The sequence below is a fragment of the Narcine bancroftii genome, chromosome 5 (genome assembly GCF_036971445.1).
Source record: "Narcine bancroftii isolate sNarBan1 chromosome 5, sNarBan1.hap1, whole genome shotgun sequence".
NCBI classification, from domain to species: Eukaryota; Metazoa; Chordata; class Chondrichthyes; order Torpediniformes; family Narcinidae; genus Narcine; species Narcine bancroftii.
The window spans coordinates 235765149-235781036 of record NC_091473.1 but is presented as its reverse complement, the minus strand read 5'-3'; the positions used below and the strand labels follow the sequence as shown (position 1 = coordinate 235781036).

The window sequence follows — 15888 nt, the reverse complement described above, 5'->3', positions numbered from 1 at the left end:
ATGCAGGCAGATTAGACTGGCTGATGTCTGCGTTATGTCCCCTTTTCCTGCATCTAGCACATACCACCTTCTTGGCAGGGCAGTGTTTCCTTGGGTGTTTGCCCTACCCACAGATGTAACATTTTGGGCAATCATCCACCATGGTTGCCAAGGTCAGGTTGCTAGAGGAGTGCGATGATGCCGGAGAGAAGGTTCCCCCGTCCCAGGATTACAACGGCCAAGAGGTGGCCAAGAGGTGGCCAAGTAGTCATCTGAATTTTGGAGGGCCACCACCAGTGTCTCTGTTAATTCAACTGCCCTTTGCAGGTTGAGTACCTTCTGCTCCATGAATCACTGCCTTATGTATCCTTACCAGATGCACTCTGGATGAGGTCCTCTGTGTTCTTGGTGGCCATTGCAGCTTTACAGTTGCACGCCCTGCAAAGGGCCCAGAGGGCCTGTTGGTACTCGATGCTTGACTCACCAGGTCAATGCTTCCTGGTGGCCAAGAGATGCTGCCCATAGACCTTGTTCATCCTAATGCGATACTAGACCTTCAGTGTACTCATGGTCTCCGCATACGATTTGGCGTCATTGATCATTGGGAAGACCAGGTGTCTAACTCATGAGAAGTGGAGTTTCAGTCTGTCCTCATCCGTGTTAACATTCGCGGCTACCGTCAGGAAGTCCTCAAAGCAAAGTAGCCAGAGTTTGAATGAGTTTGGGGTGTTAAAGGATCGAGGGTCTATATTGAGTCTCTCTGGTTTCAGGTATTGCTCCATTTTCTTTGAAAAATTATAGTCAATAAAATTGATACATCATCAATGACCACAAAAGACTGAAGTTGTGAATCTGATAGGGTTTTATTGACTACAGACTGGAGCACCAACCAACCTCATCGACTGATCATGCCAGGAAGAATGGGGAATATGCAAAGGGGTAATAGATAGGATTTGTCTCGGGAGGCCTGTCCAGCTGGCAGGAGCCAGTGGTTTACCACAATGATCGAGCAATGAGAAGACAGAGTGTAGGATTTGCATTGTAAATATTCATTTCAACAGAAATACATGTGCCAACATATGAAGAATGCAATAAGTTCAACACCAGCTTACAGGTGAACCACACCCATCCCAAGGGCAAATCTACAAAGCAAAAATTACTAGGGTGATTTCTGAAATGAAAGATGGATGTAAAAATGAATGGGCTATTATGTGTCTAAACCAACTGGATGTTAATAGGGAAAATGTTTAATGCACTCAAAGAAGTCTCAGCTTTTCCTACCAAAATTATGATGTGCACCAAGTAAAAGGATGGTACCATGCAAGGTATTTAAAGATCTTGCTTCCTTTCTATTCACTTGTAATCATTTATAACCCCTAAAAGTTGAGTCAGAGAATCTTTTACCAGAAGTATCTAGAGATGTAATGTACAAAAACGATGCAACAAAAAGACAAAGCACAATGCATTGCCCAAGGCTTGGGTATGTGCTGCACCAATTAAAACAATCAGAAAGAAGATTAAGCCATTTAGTATTATCTGAATTGCACTACATATTGTACAGGGTTATCATGTCATTTGATGCCATACATGTCACTTGCAGTTCAAGTACAGAGCCCTCCAATTACAATGAATAACAACATGTACTTAACTTTAAAAAAAACCTACTTTTCCATTCTTTTCAAGAATTTCAAATGCATAATTGTACCCTTCCTTATATTCTGGTCCATCCACCCATTCTTGTCTATTTTTATATTTTTGCTCCATTGAGTCTACTTCCTCCACTTTTTCGGGCAAAGCATTCCAAATGATTGCACCAAATTCTCTCCACTCAAACAATCCTAGTTGTTTTGCCAAATGCCTAGATTCTGTATTCTTTGCTTTCCTTTCTCTCACTGGAACCTTGTGAACATTAATTATGTTTTTCATTGAAATTCAAATGATCCATTAGCACGTAGGGTATTCCCTCTTCTAATTAATCACCAACCAGAGGGTGGAGGGTGGTGGGGGTGGGGGGCGGAGAAAAGCTCTTCAGTATTTTCTGTGAGATTTTTTTTTTAATTTTAGACCCTGCTGGCTTTTTAGTTTAGTGTCATGATTTTTCACGGACTGGGTGAGAATCAATTTCTCCAGGGCCTCTGCCACATTGCAAAACATTTTACATTTTTCAAGCCACAATTAATTCTGCAAATTTGTGTTTCCTCCAATATGCTACCCTCTGAAATGCTTCTGGACTCTTCTTGCTCTCTCTGCCTTTGAATCTCTTTTTTTTTCTTTGGCTTGGCTTCGCGGACGAAGATTTACGGAGGGGGTAAATGTCCACGTCAGCTGCAGGCTCGTTTGTGGCTGACAAGTCCGATGCGGGACAGGCAGACACGGTTGCAGAGGTTGCAGGGGAAAATTGGTGGGTTGGGGTTGGGTGTTGGGTTTTTCCTCCTTTGTCTTTTGTCATATATATATATATATATATATAGCAGGCTGCTTGGCTTTTGAAATCAATGCTATTGCACAAAAGGAAGAACTCGATTGAAATTTTTCTCTTTTCTTTTGCTTTTTCTCTATTCCTATTTATTAACCTATTGGAACATAAACAGGAACATATCATGGAACTCTTCAACATTGCATCGAGATTACAATATTCAGTGCACACTTTCCAGGAAAGTATTTTTGCCCCAATTTCTTTCATACTTTCAGTTAATAAAATTCTATCAATCCTGATAGAACACAATGAGTATAACATAATTTATGCAGGAGATTCTCGTTGATTTAATTGTTTTATTATCACACTCCTGAATCCCGTTGCTCTGTTTTAAACACAGGGAAGAAATATTTTACTGCACTTAGCAGTTTCATCAATATCCACGGTGGATTATCCTGTGACCACAGGGTCTGTTTGTCAGTGCCATGAGGAGCTGCAGACTCTGGGGAAGCAGAGGACTGCTACAGGGCACCAGAAAGTGTGGAGACCACCCCCGTTTGAAAAGGAGCAGGAGAAATGAACCCCGAGAGGGTGACCATGGCGGCAGGCCAACAAGAGTGTCTGAGGTTGAAGAACATAGAGGTGGTGGGCTGTTGATGACTCGAGGTGAGGAACCTACCCATGCTGCGGGCTGCTGATGTCTGGGGTCAAGGGACTCTCACCAGGCTGTGCTCTGCTGGAGAATGGCTTGAGACTGGCTGAAGGAATATCAGGTATCAGGACCAAGATGCGAGAGGGTGCCAAAGACACTGAGGGCTTTCTGATCATGTCAGATATTTGGATCTGGAGATTGGATTGCTGATGGTTTGAACTTGAGTCTGTGTGGTTGCCGAGGCTGTGAGAGTGCTGGAGGTGGATCCATGGACATTCAGTATCTCGAGGTGAACTCACTTTTCCTTCCCTTTCTTTGACTGTGAGGGGCGCCAGACAATTTCTGCTTATGGTGAATCCTTGTCTGCCTTATGGTAGACTAAAGGAATTTTTATGTAATATTACATTTTCCAACACCCAACCCCAACCAACCAATTTTCCCCTGCAACCGCTGCAACCGCGTCTGCCTGTCCCGCATCGGACTTGTCAGCCACAAACGAGCCTGCAGCTGACGTGGACATTTACCCCCTCCATAAATCTTCGTCCGCGAAGCCAAGCCAAAGAAAACCTGACAATAAATGAATCTTGAATATTGAGAATACTGACCAATTTATCTTCTAAGCTTCCAATTTGCAGAAATCTCTGAATTGTGTAATCTCTCCTTGTAATTTATCTTTAGATTCAGTCATGTTTCTGGTAAATTTATACTTCTTATCATTAAATGTCAATATATGATATCCTTTCCAAGATCTGGTGGTTATGCTACACAGAGTTTTGCAAAGCTTTGGCACAATTTCCTTCTCTTGTAGTTTTGCCATCAATTTAAAGTCCAACATTGCCTTATATTTTTTTGATCAATTTAGATATTGGCCTGTGATAGTTCAATAATCTAAGTGAACATTCTTGACTGATTATTACTATTACATGTATCTGACTGAAATTATAGGCTGTAAATTTGAAATGCGGAACTACCAAACATAGGGCTCTTTTTATTAATTTCTCTGTACAATGTTTTCTTAGGAAATAGAGAGAGGGAGAGAAGAGATGTTCAGCAGCTTTTATGGCAAGTTATGACTGCAACATCAGTTAATCACCTGAGCCAAAGCATGACAAGTGACCATCTGTTCTGTGCTGGTTGTTGGAGATTCTATGATGGGTCAAATTTTCCTGAGCACCTGAAGCCTTGGCATGAAAAACAAATATTGTGAGAAATGTATTTCGTAAACTAGCACAAAATTGAAAAAAATGCTTTGTGGGAAAAGGCAATAATTAGCAAAGGTGCATTAATCATGTGGAACAATCAAACTTTTGATGTGACTAGAAATAACTATTTTAAGCAAGTTTTCTCACATAATCTACAAATTGCACTCAAACGTTGCATGTGAGGCCTATATTTTGCAATAACATTAGTGTGTATAATCTGAACTTTGTCCTGAAATGTTTAATGTTAATGAATATAGTGAGCAAATTGCCTTCACATCTAAGGCAAGATGTGGCTATCTTATTTGTCATGACTCACTCTTCAGATTGCCTATGAATTCACTGAAGTTCACTGAAATCAGATTATACGAGCCACTCCGATGGCCATAAAATTGTATCAGCTGAAGTTCAATATTTGTTCAAAAATATCATTAAAACAAAATGTCAAGCTTTTTCATTGCCCATACTCCATTTTTACCCTTGAGTCGAATTCAGGAGTTGGCCTTAAAAAAAAATCAAAAATACGTTGTTTTATAAAATTATGCTAATTGTACATTTCTGAACTGAATACAAGATCTAAATGAAGGAAAGCAAACACAAGGTTGAGTCAAATTAAGTAAAAAATAAGAAAAAATGAATAACAACAAGTATGTAAACAAAAATGTTGAAGTGTAATGTGCTTATTGCCTTAGGAATGTAAGGTTGACAGAGCTGGCGTTTTTCTCTTTGGAACGATAAAGGATGAGAGATTACTCTATTAGGTCACCTCTATTGTAAGGATCTTAGATAAGGTAAACTGGCAGCACCTTTTTCCCAGGGTGGCAATAGCAGAGGATATCTGTTTGAGGTGGAGGAAACTTTGGATGAGATGTCAGAGTTAACTTTTTTTTTACGCAGAGTGATGGGTGCCTGGAATGTATTGCTTGGGGGTGGTGGAGAAGGTTGATACAATAGGGACATTCAAAAGATTCAAAATAGATGGCACCTGGATGTAAATAAAGTAGAAGGTTATGGGTTCAGGAAGGATTTCAGTGGTTCTCAACCTTTTTCTTTCCACTCACATACCACTTTAAGTATTCCCTATGCCACCCTCTGTGATTAGTCAGGGATTGCTTAAGGTGGAATGTGGGTGGAAAGAAAAAGGTTAAAAACCACTATTTTAATTGTACCTAGTTGACTCATTACTTGCACGTTTTTAATAACTCCAAAGGAAATGGGCCAATGACAATTTTTCTCAAGCAAAATATTTCAGTAACAATTGGGTCTAGAGCAGTGATTCTCAATACCCCCTTAAGCAATCCCTTACTCATCACAAAGCACTGATGGCCCAGGGATTTCTTAAAGTGGCAGTTGAGTGGAAGGAAAGAGATTGCGCACCTCTGGATGATATTGTTGTGGATGGCACAACGTTGTGGGCTGAAGGGCCTGAACTGTGCTGCCACGTTCCATGTTCTAAGAAATTCGATTTCAGCTTGCAAAATTTTAAGAGTTTCACGCTTGTGCATGCTTTACAAAGATGCTCGCAATAAAGTCGACCTATTCAGGGGATCTTCCGCAGCAGGAGTTTCAGGCCATTTCTCGACTTTTTTTGGTGGAATTGTTTCATTTTCATCTGTCTGAAAGCTAAAAGGCTTTGGAGGGGGGGGGGGGGGGGTGTTAATGTCGACTCTTGCTCATCCGGACACCTGAATGTTTCAGTGTGCACTTTCAAGAGGACAAGCATCGAATCCCCAATGTTGCAGTTGGGACCTTTATGGCCAATAATCTGGATGGAAGGCAAGGTATTTAATGACATTGCAGTGCATTGGGAGCCGAGCCACTGGGGTTTGTTTTAAAAAGCCTGCCATGGATCAATAAAGGGGTGTAACGACTTGTTGATCAGTGGCACCAGTGACTGTGAAACTTCCTGCATTACCATTTCTGCGTTTCTATTGGACGCAGGTGACCACAGAGCCCGAGGAGGGCTCATGCAAAGATCGGCAGCTCCAGGCTGGCCGCTGCCTGTTGACAAGCGAGGGCGGGGAGGGACGATGGCTGCAGCGGTGCCTTCCTGAGGCTCAAACTGTTTCGGGCCGAACTCTCTCGCTCCAGTTCCAACAGGGTGGCTGTCACCGTCCCAACCCGGGGGCAGGGGGTCGGGGGGCTGCGCGCCGAGGGGAGCAGAATGAGCGAGATGCCAAGTTTCCTGCACGTCGGAGACATCGTGTCCCTGTACGCGGAAGGCTCCGTGAACGGCTTCATCAGCACCTTGGGGTAAGCGGCGCGACCCCCCTCCCCACCCACTTGGCTCACCGTGCCTGCTGGGCGCGTTTCAACCCCCTCCCCACCTTGCAAAGTCTGCCCTTGACGCAACACAAGCAATGTTCAGGTGAGTGGGCACCGACGCTGCTGGGTCCCAACTTCTCTCTCCACGAACTTCAGCGACCGAGAAGTTGCAAAGTTTACGCTGCTTGTCGGAGACCCGGGGCAGTGCAGGTTGGAGCTGAACCTCTTCAGTCGCCCCACGTTCACTCGATTCGCCCTGAGAAGGAGCTTCGCGCAATTTCACTCTCATCTGCCTTGAAAATTGCAATTGGAAACGGTGATCCCACGGCTGCCTCTGTTGTCCTGTCCAATAACTTTCCCAGTGCACTTTTTTTTGTTTCAATGCAATATTACTTTGGATAGCTCAAGGACCCCCCACCACCCACCACCTCCTTTGAAATCTACTCCGTTTCTTGGCTTTACACACTTTTCTTTGTTCACTTGGTTGCACATTATTAGTCCCAAGTATTAGTTAAATTCTTAAAAGTGGTGGCCACTGCAAGATCTGTGAGAAGTGCACAATGTGTTGTACTTTGATTTAAAAGGGACACTCCTCCGGGGTGGGGGGGGGGACATGGTTTTCAGTCTTCAGTGGAAGAGTGTTCCTCGTGTGGAAGAATTTTGGTTTAATTCATGTTGTTTGTGAACCTACACAATCTTACACAAAATAAGGCATTGCAGCAGGTGTGTGGAAAAATGCAAAAGTAAAACCCTAAAAGGCCAATTGACAACCGTAATAAGAAATTTGACCTAGTTTTAAACAGAGATCATTTGGTGTATCTAGCTCAGTGGTTCTCAACTTTTTTATTTCCACTTTTAAGTAATCCCTATGCCATCGGTGTTCTGTGATTAGTAAGGGGTTGCTTAAGATGGTCTGTGAGTGGGAAGGGAAGGTTGAGAATCACTGCTTTAGACCCAAATGGTACTGAAATATGTTGGTTGAGAAAAATTGCCATTGGCCCACACTGAGTCAATGAGGTACAATTAAAATAGTGGTTTTCAAACTTTTTCTTCCCACTCACAGACCACTCCCTTATTAATCACAGAGCACTTATGGCATTGGGAATACTTAAAGTGCTATGTGAGTGGAAAGAAAAAGGTTGAGAACCACTGAGTTTTTAAACTTGCTGTGTGTAATTTATACAATACTTACTGCTAAATGACATTATCATTTTCTTGAAACAATGCTCTTGAGCAGAGTTTTGAGGGACATTGTGGTAAGCTTTCCAAGAATATTGCGCCTTTCATTATGAAGTATCTTCACTGTTTTATTCTAGGGTGTGCAGCAATCACTTGCGCACAATAGGTTCCCCTCAGCAGTAACATTCCAATGACCACTTAATTTTAATACTAGAACTAGCGAACATAGCCCCAGGATTCAAGGAAATAGATTTGGGCTCGAGATGAGGAGGAACTGCATTTCCCAGAGGGTGATGAATCTATTGGATTCGCTGCCTATTGAAGCAGTCCAGGCTGCCTCAGTAAATATATTTAAGACAAGATTGGATAGATTTCTAAATAGTAGGGGAATTAAAGGATATGGTCGAAAAGGTGGAGATGAGCCTATTGAATGGCAGAGCAGGCTGAATTCTACTCCTATTTCTTATGTTAATGCTTGTTTGAACTTGATCTTTGTGCTAGTTTAAACTTAAGATTTAATGAAGAATAAAAAAGAGAGTGCATTGACTTCAAGTTGAATTTGGGTTTTAAAGTTGCTTGATGTTTGGGAGGCCAAACAGTAGAGATAATGCTCTGTATTTGATTGAAAAATGTGGGTCTCTTCTCCCTCAGTATCTGTTTCAACAGCCCAATATCGCTCTGTGTTTGTTTGAGATTTGGATGATTAAACCGAGAGTTGTCCTTGAAAGTTTGCATGTGATTTCTGAAATTTACAAGAGGACATAGACAAATTAAGTGAATGTTGCCATTGAACATGTTGTTAATCGGCTGTGGGCTCTCCCCACGTGGTCAGCCCTCCCTCCCTCCCAGGTGTAATTAAATAAAAATAAATAATTAAAAAAAAGAACATGTTAATCATTGGCAAGTGTGATTGTGTCTAATTTTCACCCAAGGAACGTAATAAAGCTGCTTTTTTAAAAAAAAGTACATTTTAAAACTAGAAAATCAGATTTATAAACTGGATTGCCATATATTTTAGTGAGTCATGAAACCCTAAAAAAAAACTCTCAAAAATGGGGGTTGACTTCTATATCAGATATACTTTTGAGTCCTTAAAATCAGCTCAGAAACTGCTCCTTGCTGATTCGGTGTATAAGTCAACCCTTGAAAAACCAAAAAAAAACCCCGACTACATCAGATTGTCATTGAAAGTTTTATTGAAAACAACAACACATATAGAACCCTTCAAAACCACTCTCATTATCATCTGAGGCAAAGATGGCGGCAGGCACATCCATTCATGTTTAAACAGTCCTCATACGGGTCTCATTTTATATCTGATGAGGCAGTTTCAGCTTCGTCGTTGGTGTCCCACAATAAATCATCTTCTGTGCCATCAATTGCACAATCACACCTTTTAAACAATTTTATTGCAAACAGTCTCTACTTTCACTTTATGCCATGCTTTGAGCACAAAGTTGCACAGCACATCAAAGTGGGGCAGCACACATTGGCCTGTCTTTTGTAAACAACTTTTCTGCACTTGATGTCCTCACGCACATGGCCTTTGAATGGCTTGTTCAAGCAGACGTCGAGAGGTTGTAATATAGAAGGCGAACCACCTCGGAGAGCCGCCATGTAAGCATTATGTAGTGCTAATTAATGTTCTCAGTTAAGTGGCTACAAAACATACCCCAGGCCAATAAATGCCATTCCTTGCATAAACAGCCTGCACGCCTGTTCCACACATTTTCTTTCATAGTTTTACCTCATTTTCGTCCTTCCATCCTTTTTCATGAAAATGTACAGAAATACCTGCTGGGAATTTTAATTTTGTGTTTGAAGATTACCATAGGTCTTAAGTTTGTCCCGTCGGCCATGCACGATAACACCACAGTAAACCTGGTCCCTTCGTGGCCCATTCTTCTCGTTTGCAAGTTTTCACGCCTTTCCATTCCACTCTTCTATTGCATTGAAATTCATGGAGATTTCACCCAATGTTTCCAATATTTGCCAATGCAAACTGGTGTTTTTGCTGCTCACATATAAACTGGTGAAAATTTACAACTTTAGGATCTAGATCTTTTGGTAGTTACTGAGCAATTTTTTTTATCATAACACCGGATTTTTCCTGTTCATGGAACGGTTGCACCAGTCTACTGTAGCCTCAAAACCTTTACCAAGTCTGGGTGCCACTTGCAGTGCAAATGCTCTTATTTCGGGTGACTATGTAGCAACCTTGCCTCCCATTCTGCCACGTGATTTTCCAATTCTGGCCTCTTCTCATCTAACATTGCCTTTTTGGTATTTTTCTTAAAGTCTCTTCTTCCTCCAAATTCTTACCAGTCTCTCATATTTTCTTGCAGCAGCACAGATGCTGAATTTCTTGGCTATTTCTATCACTTTTACTTTAAAACGTGCTTAATACTTCCATTGTTTTAATGGAGCCTCCATGGTAGCAGTCACTTCCAGCCAATACCCAGCTGATCAATCAATGTGATTTTTGGGGGTCGACTTGTACGCCAACACCCAACATTTCAGGCATTGCGTTTTTTGGGGGTAGACACCTGATGTATGATAAAACCCATAAAATGAGGCAGAAAAGGTGAGTTGACTGATCTGCTCATATATTTGGGTACTTAAATTATTGGAGACTAGATTGTTTGTCACATTAGAGCTGTTACACTATGAAGGGTTCTTCCATGAGTGATCTGACAGGCCAACTCCAATACTCATGTAGCCATGTAATGTGGAAGCGCAAGAGTGTAGAGTTGCAATAAAAATAATTTAGTACAAAGGACGGAAAGCACGCGCATACCATTGTGAGGTTCATTCAGGAGCATGATGGCTGAGGGGAGGAAACTGTCTTTCAGGTTGTTGATACATAGTTTTACTCGAGCCTTCTTCCCAGCAGGAGGAGGGAGAAGAGAATGTGTTCTTGATCATTGGTATGAAGCAGCAAGGATCAACTCGTGCCCCCTTGTTCCATCTGCAACTGATTTATGACTTTTACATTATGTATTAAATTGGATATTCTGAAATTGGCTGAGGTCACTACAGAAGACATATACTTTGATTAATAATTGTAAAATGCGAAGACTGGAGATGCCTGACTTCAGTATGTTTTATTTATTGACAGGCGGGTTTTCTCTGCATTTAATATGGGTAGTCACTTTAAACTGCTGAGTATACAATTTTTAGGTCAAATTTCACTGGATCTGCAATTTCTTGGCAGCATGACTTAGCTCTGAGGTGCAGTTGTGTTCAGTGTGATCTTATTTGTCCAACCACTGAAACTGGGTAATAAAATGGACCACTTAACATCTATAGTTTATTGAATGTGTAATTATCTTTAAGATCAGTCCATATCATGTGGCGTGACTTGGAGTAAGTGATCAAATCAGCCACGCTATTAGTTATTGGTTTGTCTTCAACACGTGTAGTTTGCTTCGAAGGGGACAGAAGAAGCAGTGGATGCTGAAATTTGGAGCAAATAATGAGCTGCTTGAAGAACTTGCCATAGTGGGCCATGCAGCATCTGCAGAGGCACAGGGATGGTCAATATTTTGGGTCTCAAACAAGTTCCTCCAAGAGCTCATAATTTGGTTAGAAATTACTTGCCTCATTGAACAGAATGATCCATTGGCAATGAGGATAGAACATTGCTGCGGTGGGTGCAACAAGACAGTAATGAGGGTTAAGAAAATGAGGTACTGCATATAGAGCAGAACCAAACATATGGACATGAGTGATATGTTGATGAGTTGGATAAGTATAAGGACACAAAAATATAAGAAATGGGAGTTGGAGTAGGCCGTTTGGCAAAATGAGCCTGCTCCATCTTTCAGTCAGGCTATGGCTTCATTTATCTGCCCAATCCCTATAGCCCTTAATTCCCCTTTTCATAAAAATCTCTTCATCTGTATCTTAACTGCATGTAATGAGGATGCCTCTCAACTGCCTTTGGGGCAGAAATTCCACAGGTTCACTATTCTCTGGGAGAAGCAGTTCCTCATATCTCTGTCTTCAATCTACTTCTCTGAATCTTGAAGCTATGCCCTCTAGTCTAATTTCACCTATTAGTGGAACCAATCTTCCTGCTTTTATCTTTCCTATTCTTTTCAGAATTTTGTGTCTCCATAGGAAATCACTCCCTCTTCCTTCTAAATCCCAATTGGTAAAGTCCCAGGCTATTCAGTCTCTCCTTTTAGGTAACCCCTTTAATAGTGCACTTGTTCGTGCAACACTATTCCAGTGCCAGCAACCTGGGTTCAAACACACTGACGGCTGTAAGGATTTTTCATGTTCTCCCTGTGTCTGTGGGTTTCTTCTGGGTGCTCTGGTTTCCTCCCATGCTCTAGCAATGTACAAGGTTGGTAGGATGGAGCGTAGGGTTGTGGACCAGAGGGGCCTGTTACCATGCTGTATCTCTAAAGTAAGTTAAAATTAAATCAACGTGCTGGGACTTCTCTGCACTGCTTCAGAAGCCATTATATCCTTTCTCAGATAAGTAGACCAGAACATCACATATTACTCCAGGTGTGGCTTCACTATTACCCTATCCAGTTACAGCAGAACTTCCTTGCTCTTAAATTCTATCTTCTGTTTAAAATGTAGACCTACAGCATGGTAACAGGCTCTTTAGGCCCATGAGCCTGTACCATCCAATTATGCCTATTTGACCTGGTTTTGAATAGTGGGGGGAAACTGGAGCACCTGGCAACACAGGGAGTAGGCAGTGCAGGATTCAAACCCTGGACGTGGTTGCTAGCACTGTCACCGTGTTACTCTAACCACCATGTTAACTGTGCTGCACAATCTCGAGGAATACCTTTAGCAATATCCCATTTGCCTTCGAGATTGTCTATTGCACACTGAACACAACTGCACCTCAGGGCTAAGTCATGCTGCCAAGAAATTGCATATCCAGTGAAATTTGTTCTGTAACCACCGCCAGCCCCTCCATTTTACCATTTGTTCTCAGAAACAGTTTCTACACACCCATACACAAATCCAAAGATAGTCTGCAGACTATCTTGCCAATCTTGCCATAAGATTGGAAAACATTCTGGATGGAGATATAAATATTATTACTTGCAGACAAGCGCTCCTATAGCGTATCAGAAAATTGTGAAAGGACATTTCAATTTAGACTCTGCAGAGACATTTGTGAACCAGACAAATGGGGTGTAGCAGTCAGAGATCTGAATGGATGATTGATGACTATTTTGTCATGTTAAGTTCAGTGGCTGAAAGATGTACGCTGATGCATGAATAAATTGGAGCAAGACCGGTGAATGTGACTTTCAAGGAACCTTGCAGAATAGTGATGGGCACTGAAGAACACAAAAGAATTTTCCTTTCTCTATTAGAAGGTGTTACAAGTATGTTTTAGAAAGTTATGCAACAGACTACTTCCATGGCTATAATCAAGTACCAGGGAACACAAAGATGTGATATTGTGAGCAAAACTGCTTGGCAAAGCTGTTTATTTGGTTTGTATGTATTGTCGTGTTGCAGCTAAGAAGAATGGAAAAGTACAGGTGACTCCTATGTTACAGCCATTCAGGGAAATCAAACATGGCCATCCCAAATGCACAAATCACTACCCAAAATTTTGACATGCAGAGTAAAATTTACAGTCATGGGGAATATGTTTTGGGGAAAAAATAAATGTGCCAGTTTATATAAAAAAAAAAGCTCTCCTGCCTTGATGCAAGCATAGATGACACATTTTCATGTTTTGGAAAATTGTCATATGGATAATTTTCTAGGAATGCCATCTCTTTGGTACGCTGTTGTGCGGGAGTAGTTTGTGGTACATTTGTGTTCTGCTAAATTTATAGTTGTGTGTATGTCTATTATGGTGTTTGTTAGAATAGTTATGGGTAAAATATGTCTTTAAAAGAGATTGTGGGGATTTAGTTTCGGTTACACGTCACAAAAGACATTTAAAATACAAGAGCTTTGTTGAAGTTGGATTTTTAAAAAATAATTTTTTATTTTTCACTCTGAACCATATCAACCAAAATATGTACAAACGTGTTACTTGCAGACAAGCTCTTGTAGGATATCGTAAAATTGTGAAAGGACATTTCAATTCCCTCTACCCACCCCCCCCCTCCAATACCCATAAATATTCAACAAATACAATACAATAAACCATAAAACAATATTTTCACACAAAGGAAAATAAACAAGAAAAATGCATCATCTATTTATTACACACTGAATCTAGTCATTTTGTCTTATCATTTTCCTTCTCATTTTAGGGGATGGAGGTCCGAGGCAAGCTCTCTCTGATCCATGTATGGTTCCCAAATTTGTTCAAAGTTGTTTTAAATTGTTATTTTTTCCAATGGAATACATTTATTCATTTCCATGTACCATTGCTGAATACGAATACTCTCTTCCATTTTCCAAGTTGACATTATACATTTTTTTGCTATCGCTAAGGCTATCATAATGAATTTTTTTTGCGCTTTATCCAATTTGAGGCCTAATTCTCTACTACTTATGTTACTTAAAAGAAATGTCTCTGGTTTTTTTTGGTGTGTTTTTTTTTGCAATTTTATTTAGTATCTGATTTAATTCTTCCCAAAACTTTTTCACTTTCGTACATGCTCAAGTTGCATGTAATGTTGTTCCCTTTTCCTTCTTACAGTGAAAACATCTATTTGATAATCTTGGATCCCATTTTTTAATTTTTGAGGAGTAATATATACCCTGTGTAACCAATTATACTGTATCATGTGTAACCTTGTGTTTATTGTATTCTTCAGAGTTCCAGAACATAACTTTTCCCATACTTAATTTTTTAATCTTTCTTTAGATCCTTTTCCCACTTTTGTTTAGGTTTATAGTTTATTTCATTTTCTTTATCTTGCAGATTAATGTACATGTTGGTTATAAATCTTTTGATTATCATTGTGTCTGTAATCACGTATTCAAAGCTGCTTCCTTCAGGTAATCTCAAGCTGTTTCCCAATTTATCCTTTAAATAAGCTTTCAATTGATGATATGCAAACATTGTATCATGAGTTATTCCATATTTGTACTTCAACTGCTCAAATGTTAATAAACTATTTCCCAAAAAAGTTTTCTATTCTTTTGATTCCTTTTCTCTCCCATTCTCTAAAGGAAACGTTGTCTATTGTAAAAGGGATTAGTGGATTTTACTCAATAGTAATTTTGATATTTGATAATTCATTTTTTTATCCTTTCTAAGTGGATCTTCCATGTATTAAGTAAATGATGCAGTACTGGTGAGTTTTTATATTGCACCAGCTTTTCATTCCACTTATCAAGTGTTCTGGTACCTTTTCCCCTATTTTATCTAGTTCTATCTTAGTCCAGTCTGGTTTTTGCCTTGTCTGGTAAAAATCTGATAAATACCTCAATTGTGTGGCTCTATAATAATTTCTAAAATTTGGTAACTGTAAACCACCTTGATTATACCTCTCTGTTAATTTATCTAACGCTACCCTTGGATTCCTCCCTTTCCACAAGAATTTCCTTATTATTCTCTTTAGTTCCTTAAAGAATTTTTCTGTTAAGGGAATTGGTAATGTTTGAAATAAGTATTGTATCCTTGGGAACACATTCATTTTAATCCAGTTTACCCTCCCTATCCAATGTTAGCGGTACTTCTTTCTATTGTTCTAAGTCTTCCTGAAATTTCTTTATTAGTGGCTGATAACTTAGTTTGTACAAATGGCTTAAGTTATTATCTAACCTGATCCCTAGGTATCGGATTGCATGTGCTTGCCATTTAAATGGTGATTCTTTTTTATATTCTGTATAGTCTGCGTTACTCGTTGGCATTACTTAACTTTTCTTTGCATTGATCTTGTACCTCGATATTTCTCCATATTCCTTCAATTCCTTATGTAATTCTTTTATGGATACCTCTGGTTCTGTTAGATATACTATGATGTCATCTGCAAATAAGTTGATTTTATACTCCTCCTTTATTTTTATCCCTTTTATTTTATTTTCTATTCTTATCAGTTCTGACAAAGGTTCTATTGCTAAGGCAAACAATGAGGGGGATAGTGGACATCCCTGTCTAGTTGACCTACTTAATTTAAAGTGACTCGATACATATCCATTTACTGTTACCTTCACCAATGGTCCATTATACAATGCCTTAATCCAATTTATTTATTTTTCTGGTAGATTGAATTTCTGTAATATTTTAAATAAGTAATTCCACTCTA

General features: G+C 40.0%; 1 protein-coding gene across 4 annotated transcripts in view; it reads left to right on the top strand.

Moving 5' to 3' along the window:
- The first annotated feature begins 6214 nt into the window (after positions 1-6214).
- Positions 6215-15888, top strand: part of itpr3 (inositol 1,4,5-trisphosphate receptor, type 3) — a 263225-nt gene continuing 253551 nt past the window's right edge. For 3 of the 4 annotated variants that reach the window (XM_069941706.1, XM_069941707.1, XM_069941704.1), the window contains exon 1: positions 6220-6499. In XM_069941706.1, the coding sequence (XP_069797807.1) occupies positions 6411-6499 (89 nt within the window). In that variant the 5' untranslated portion in view covers positions 6220-6410. Of the gene's footprint in view, positions 6500-15888 lie in introns of all 4 variants that reach the window. The other variant, XR_011358441.1, reaches the window with a different exon arrangement.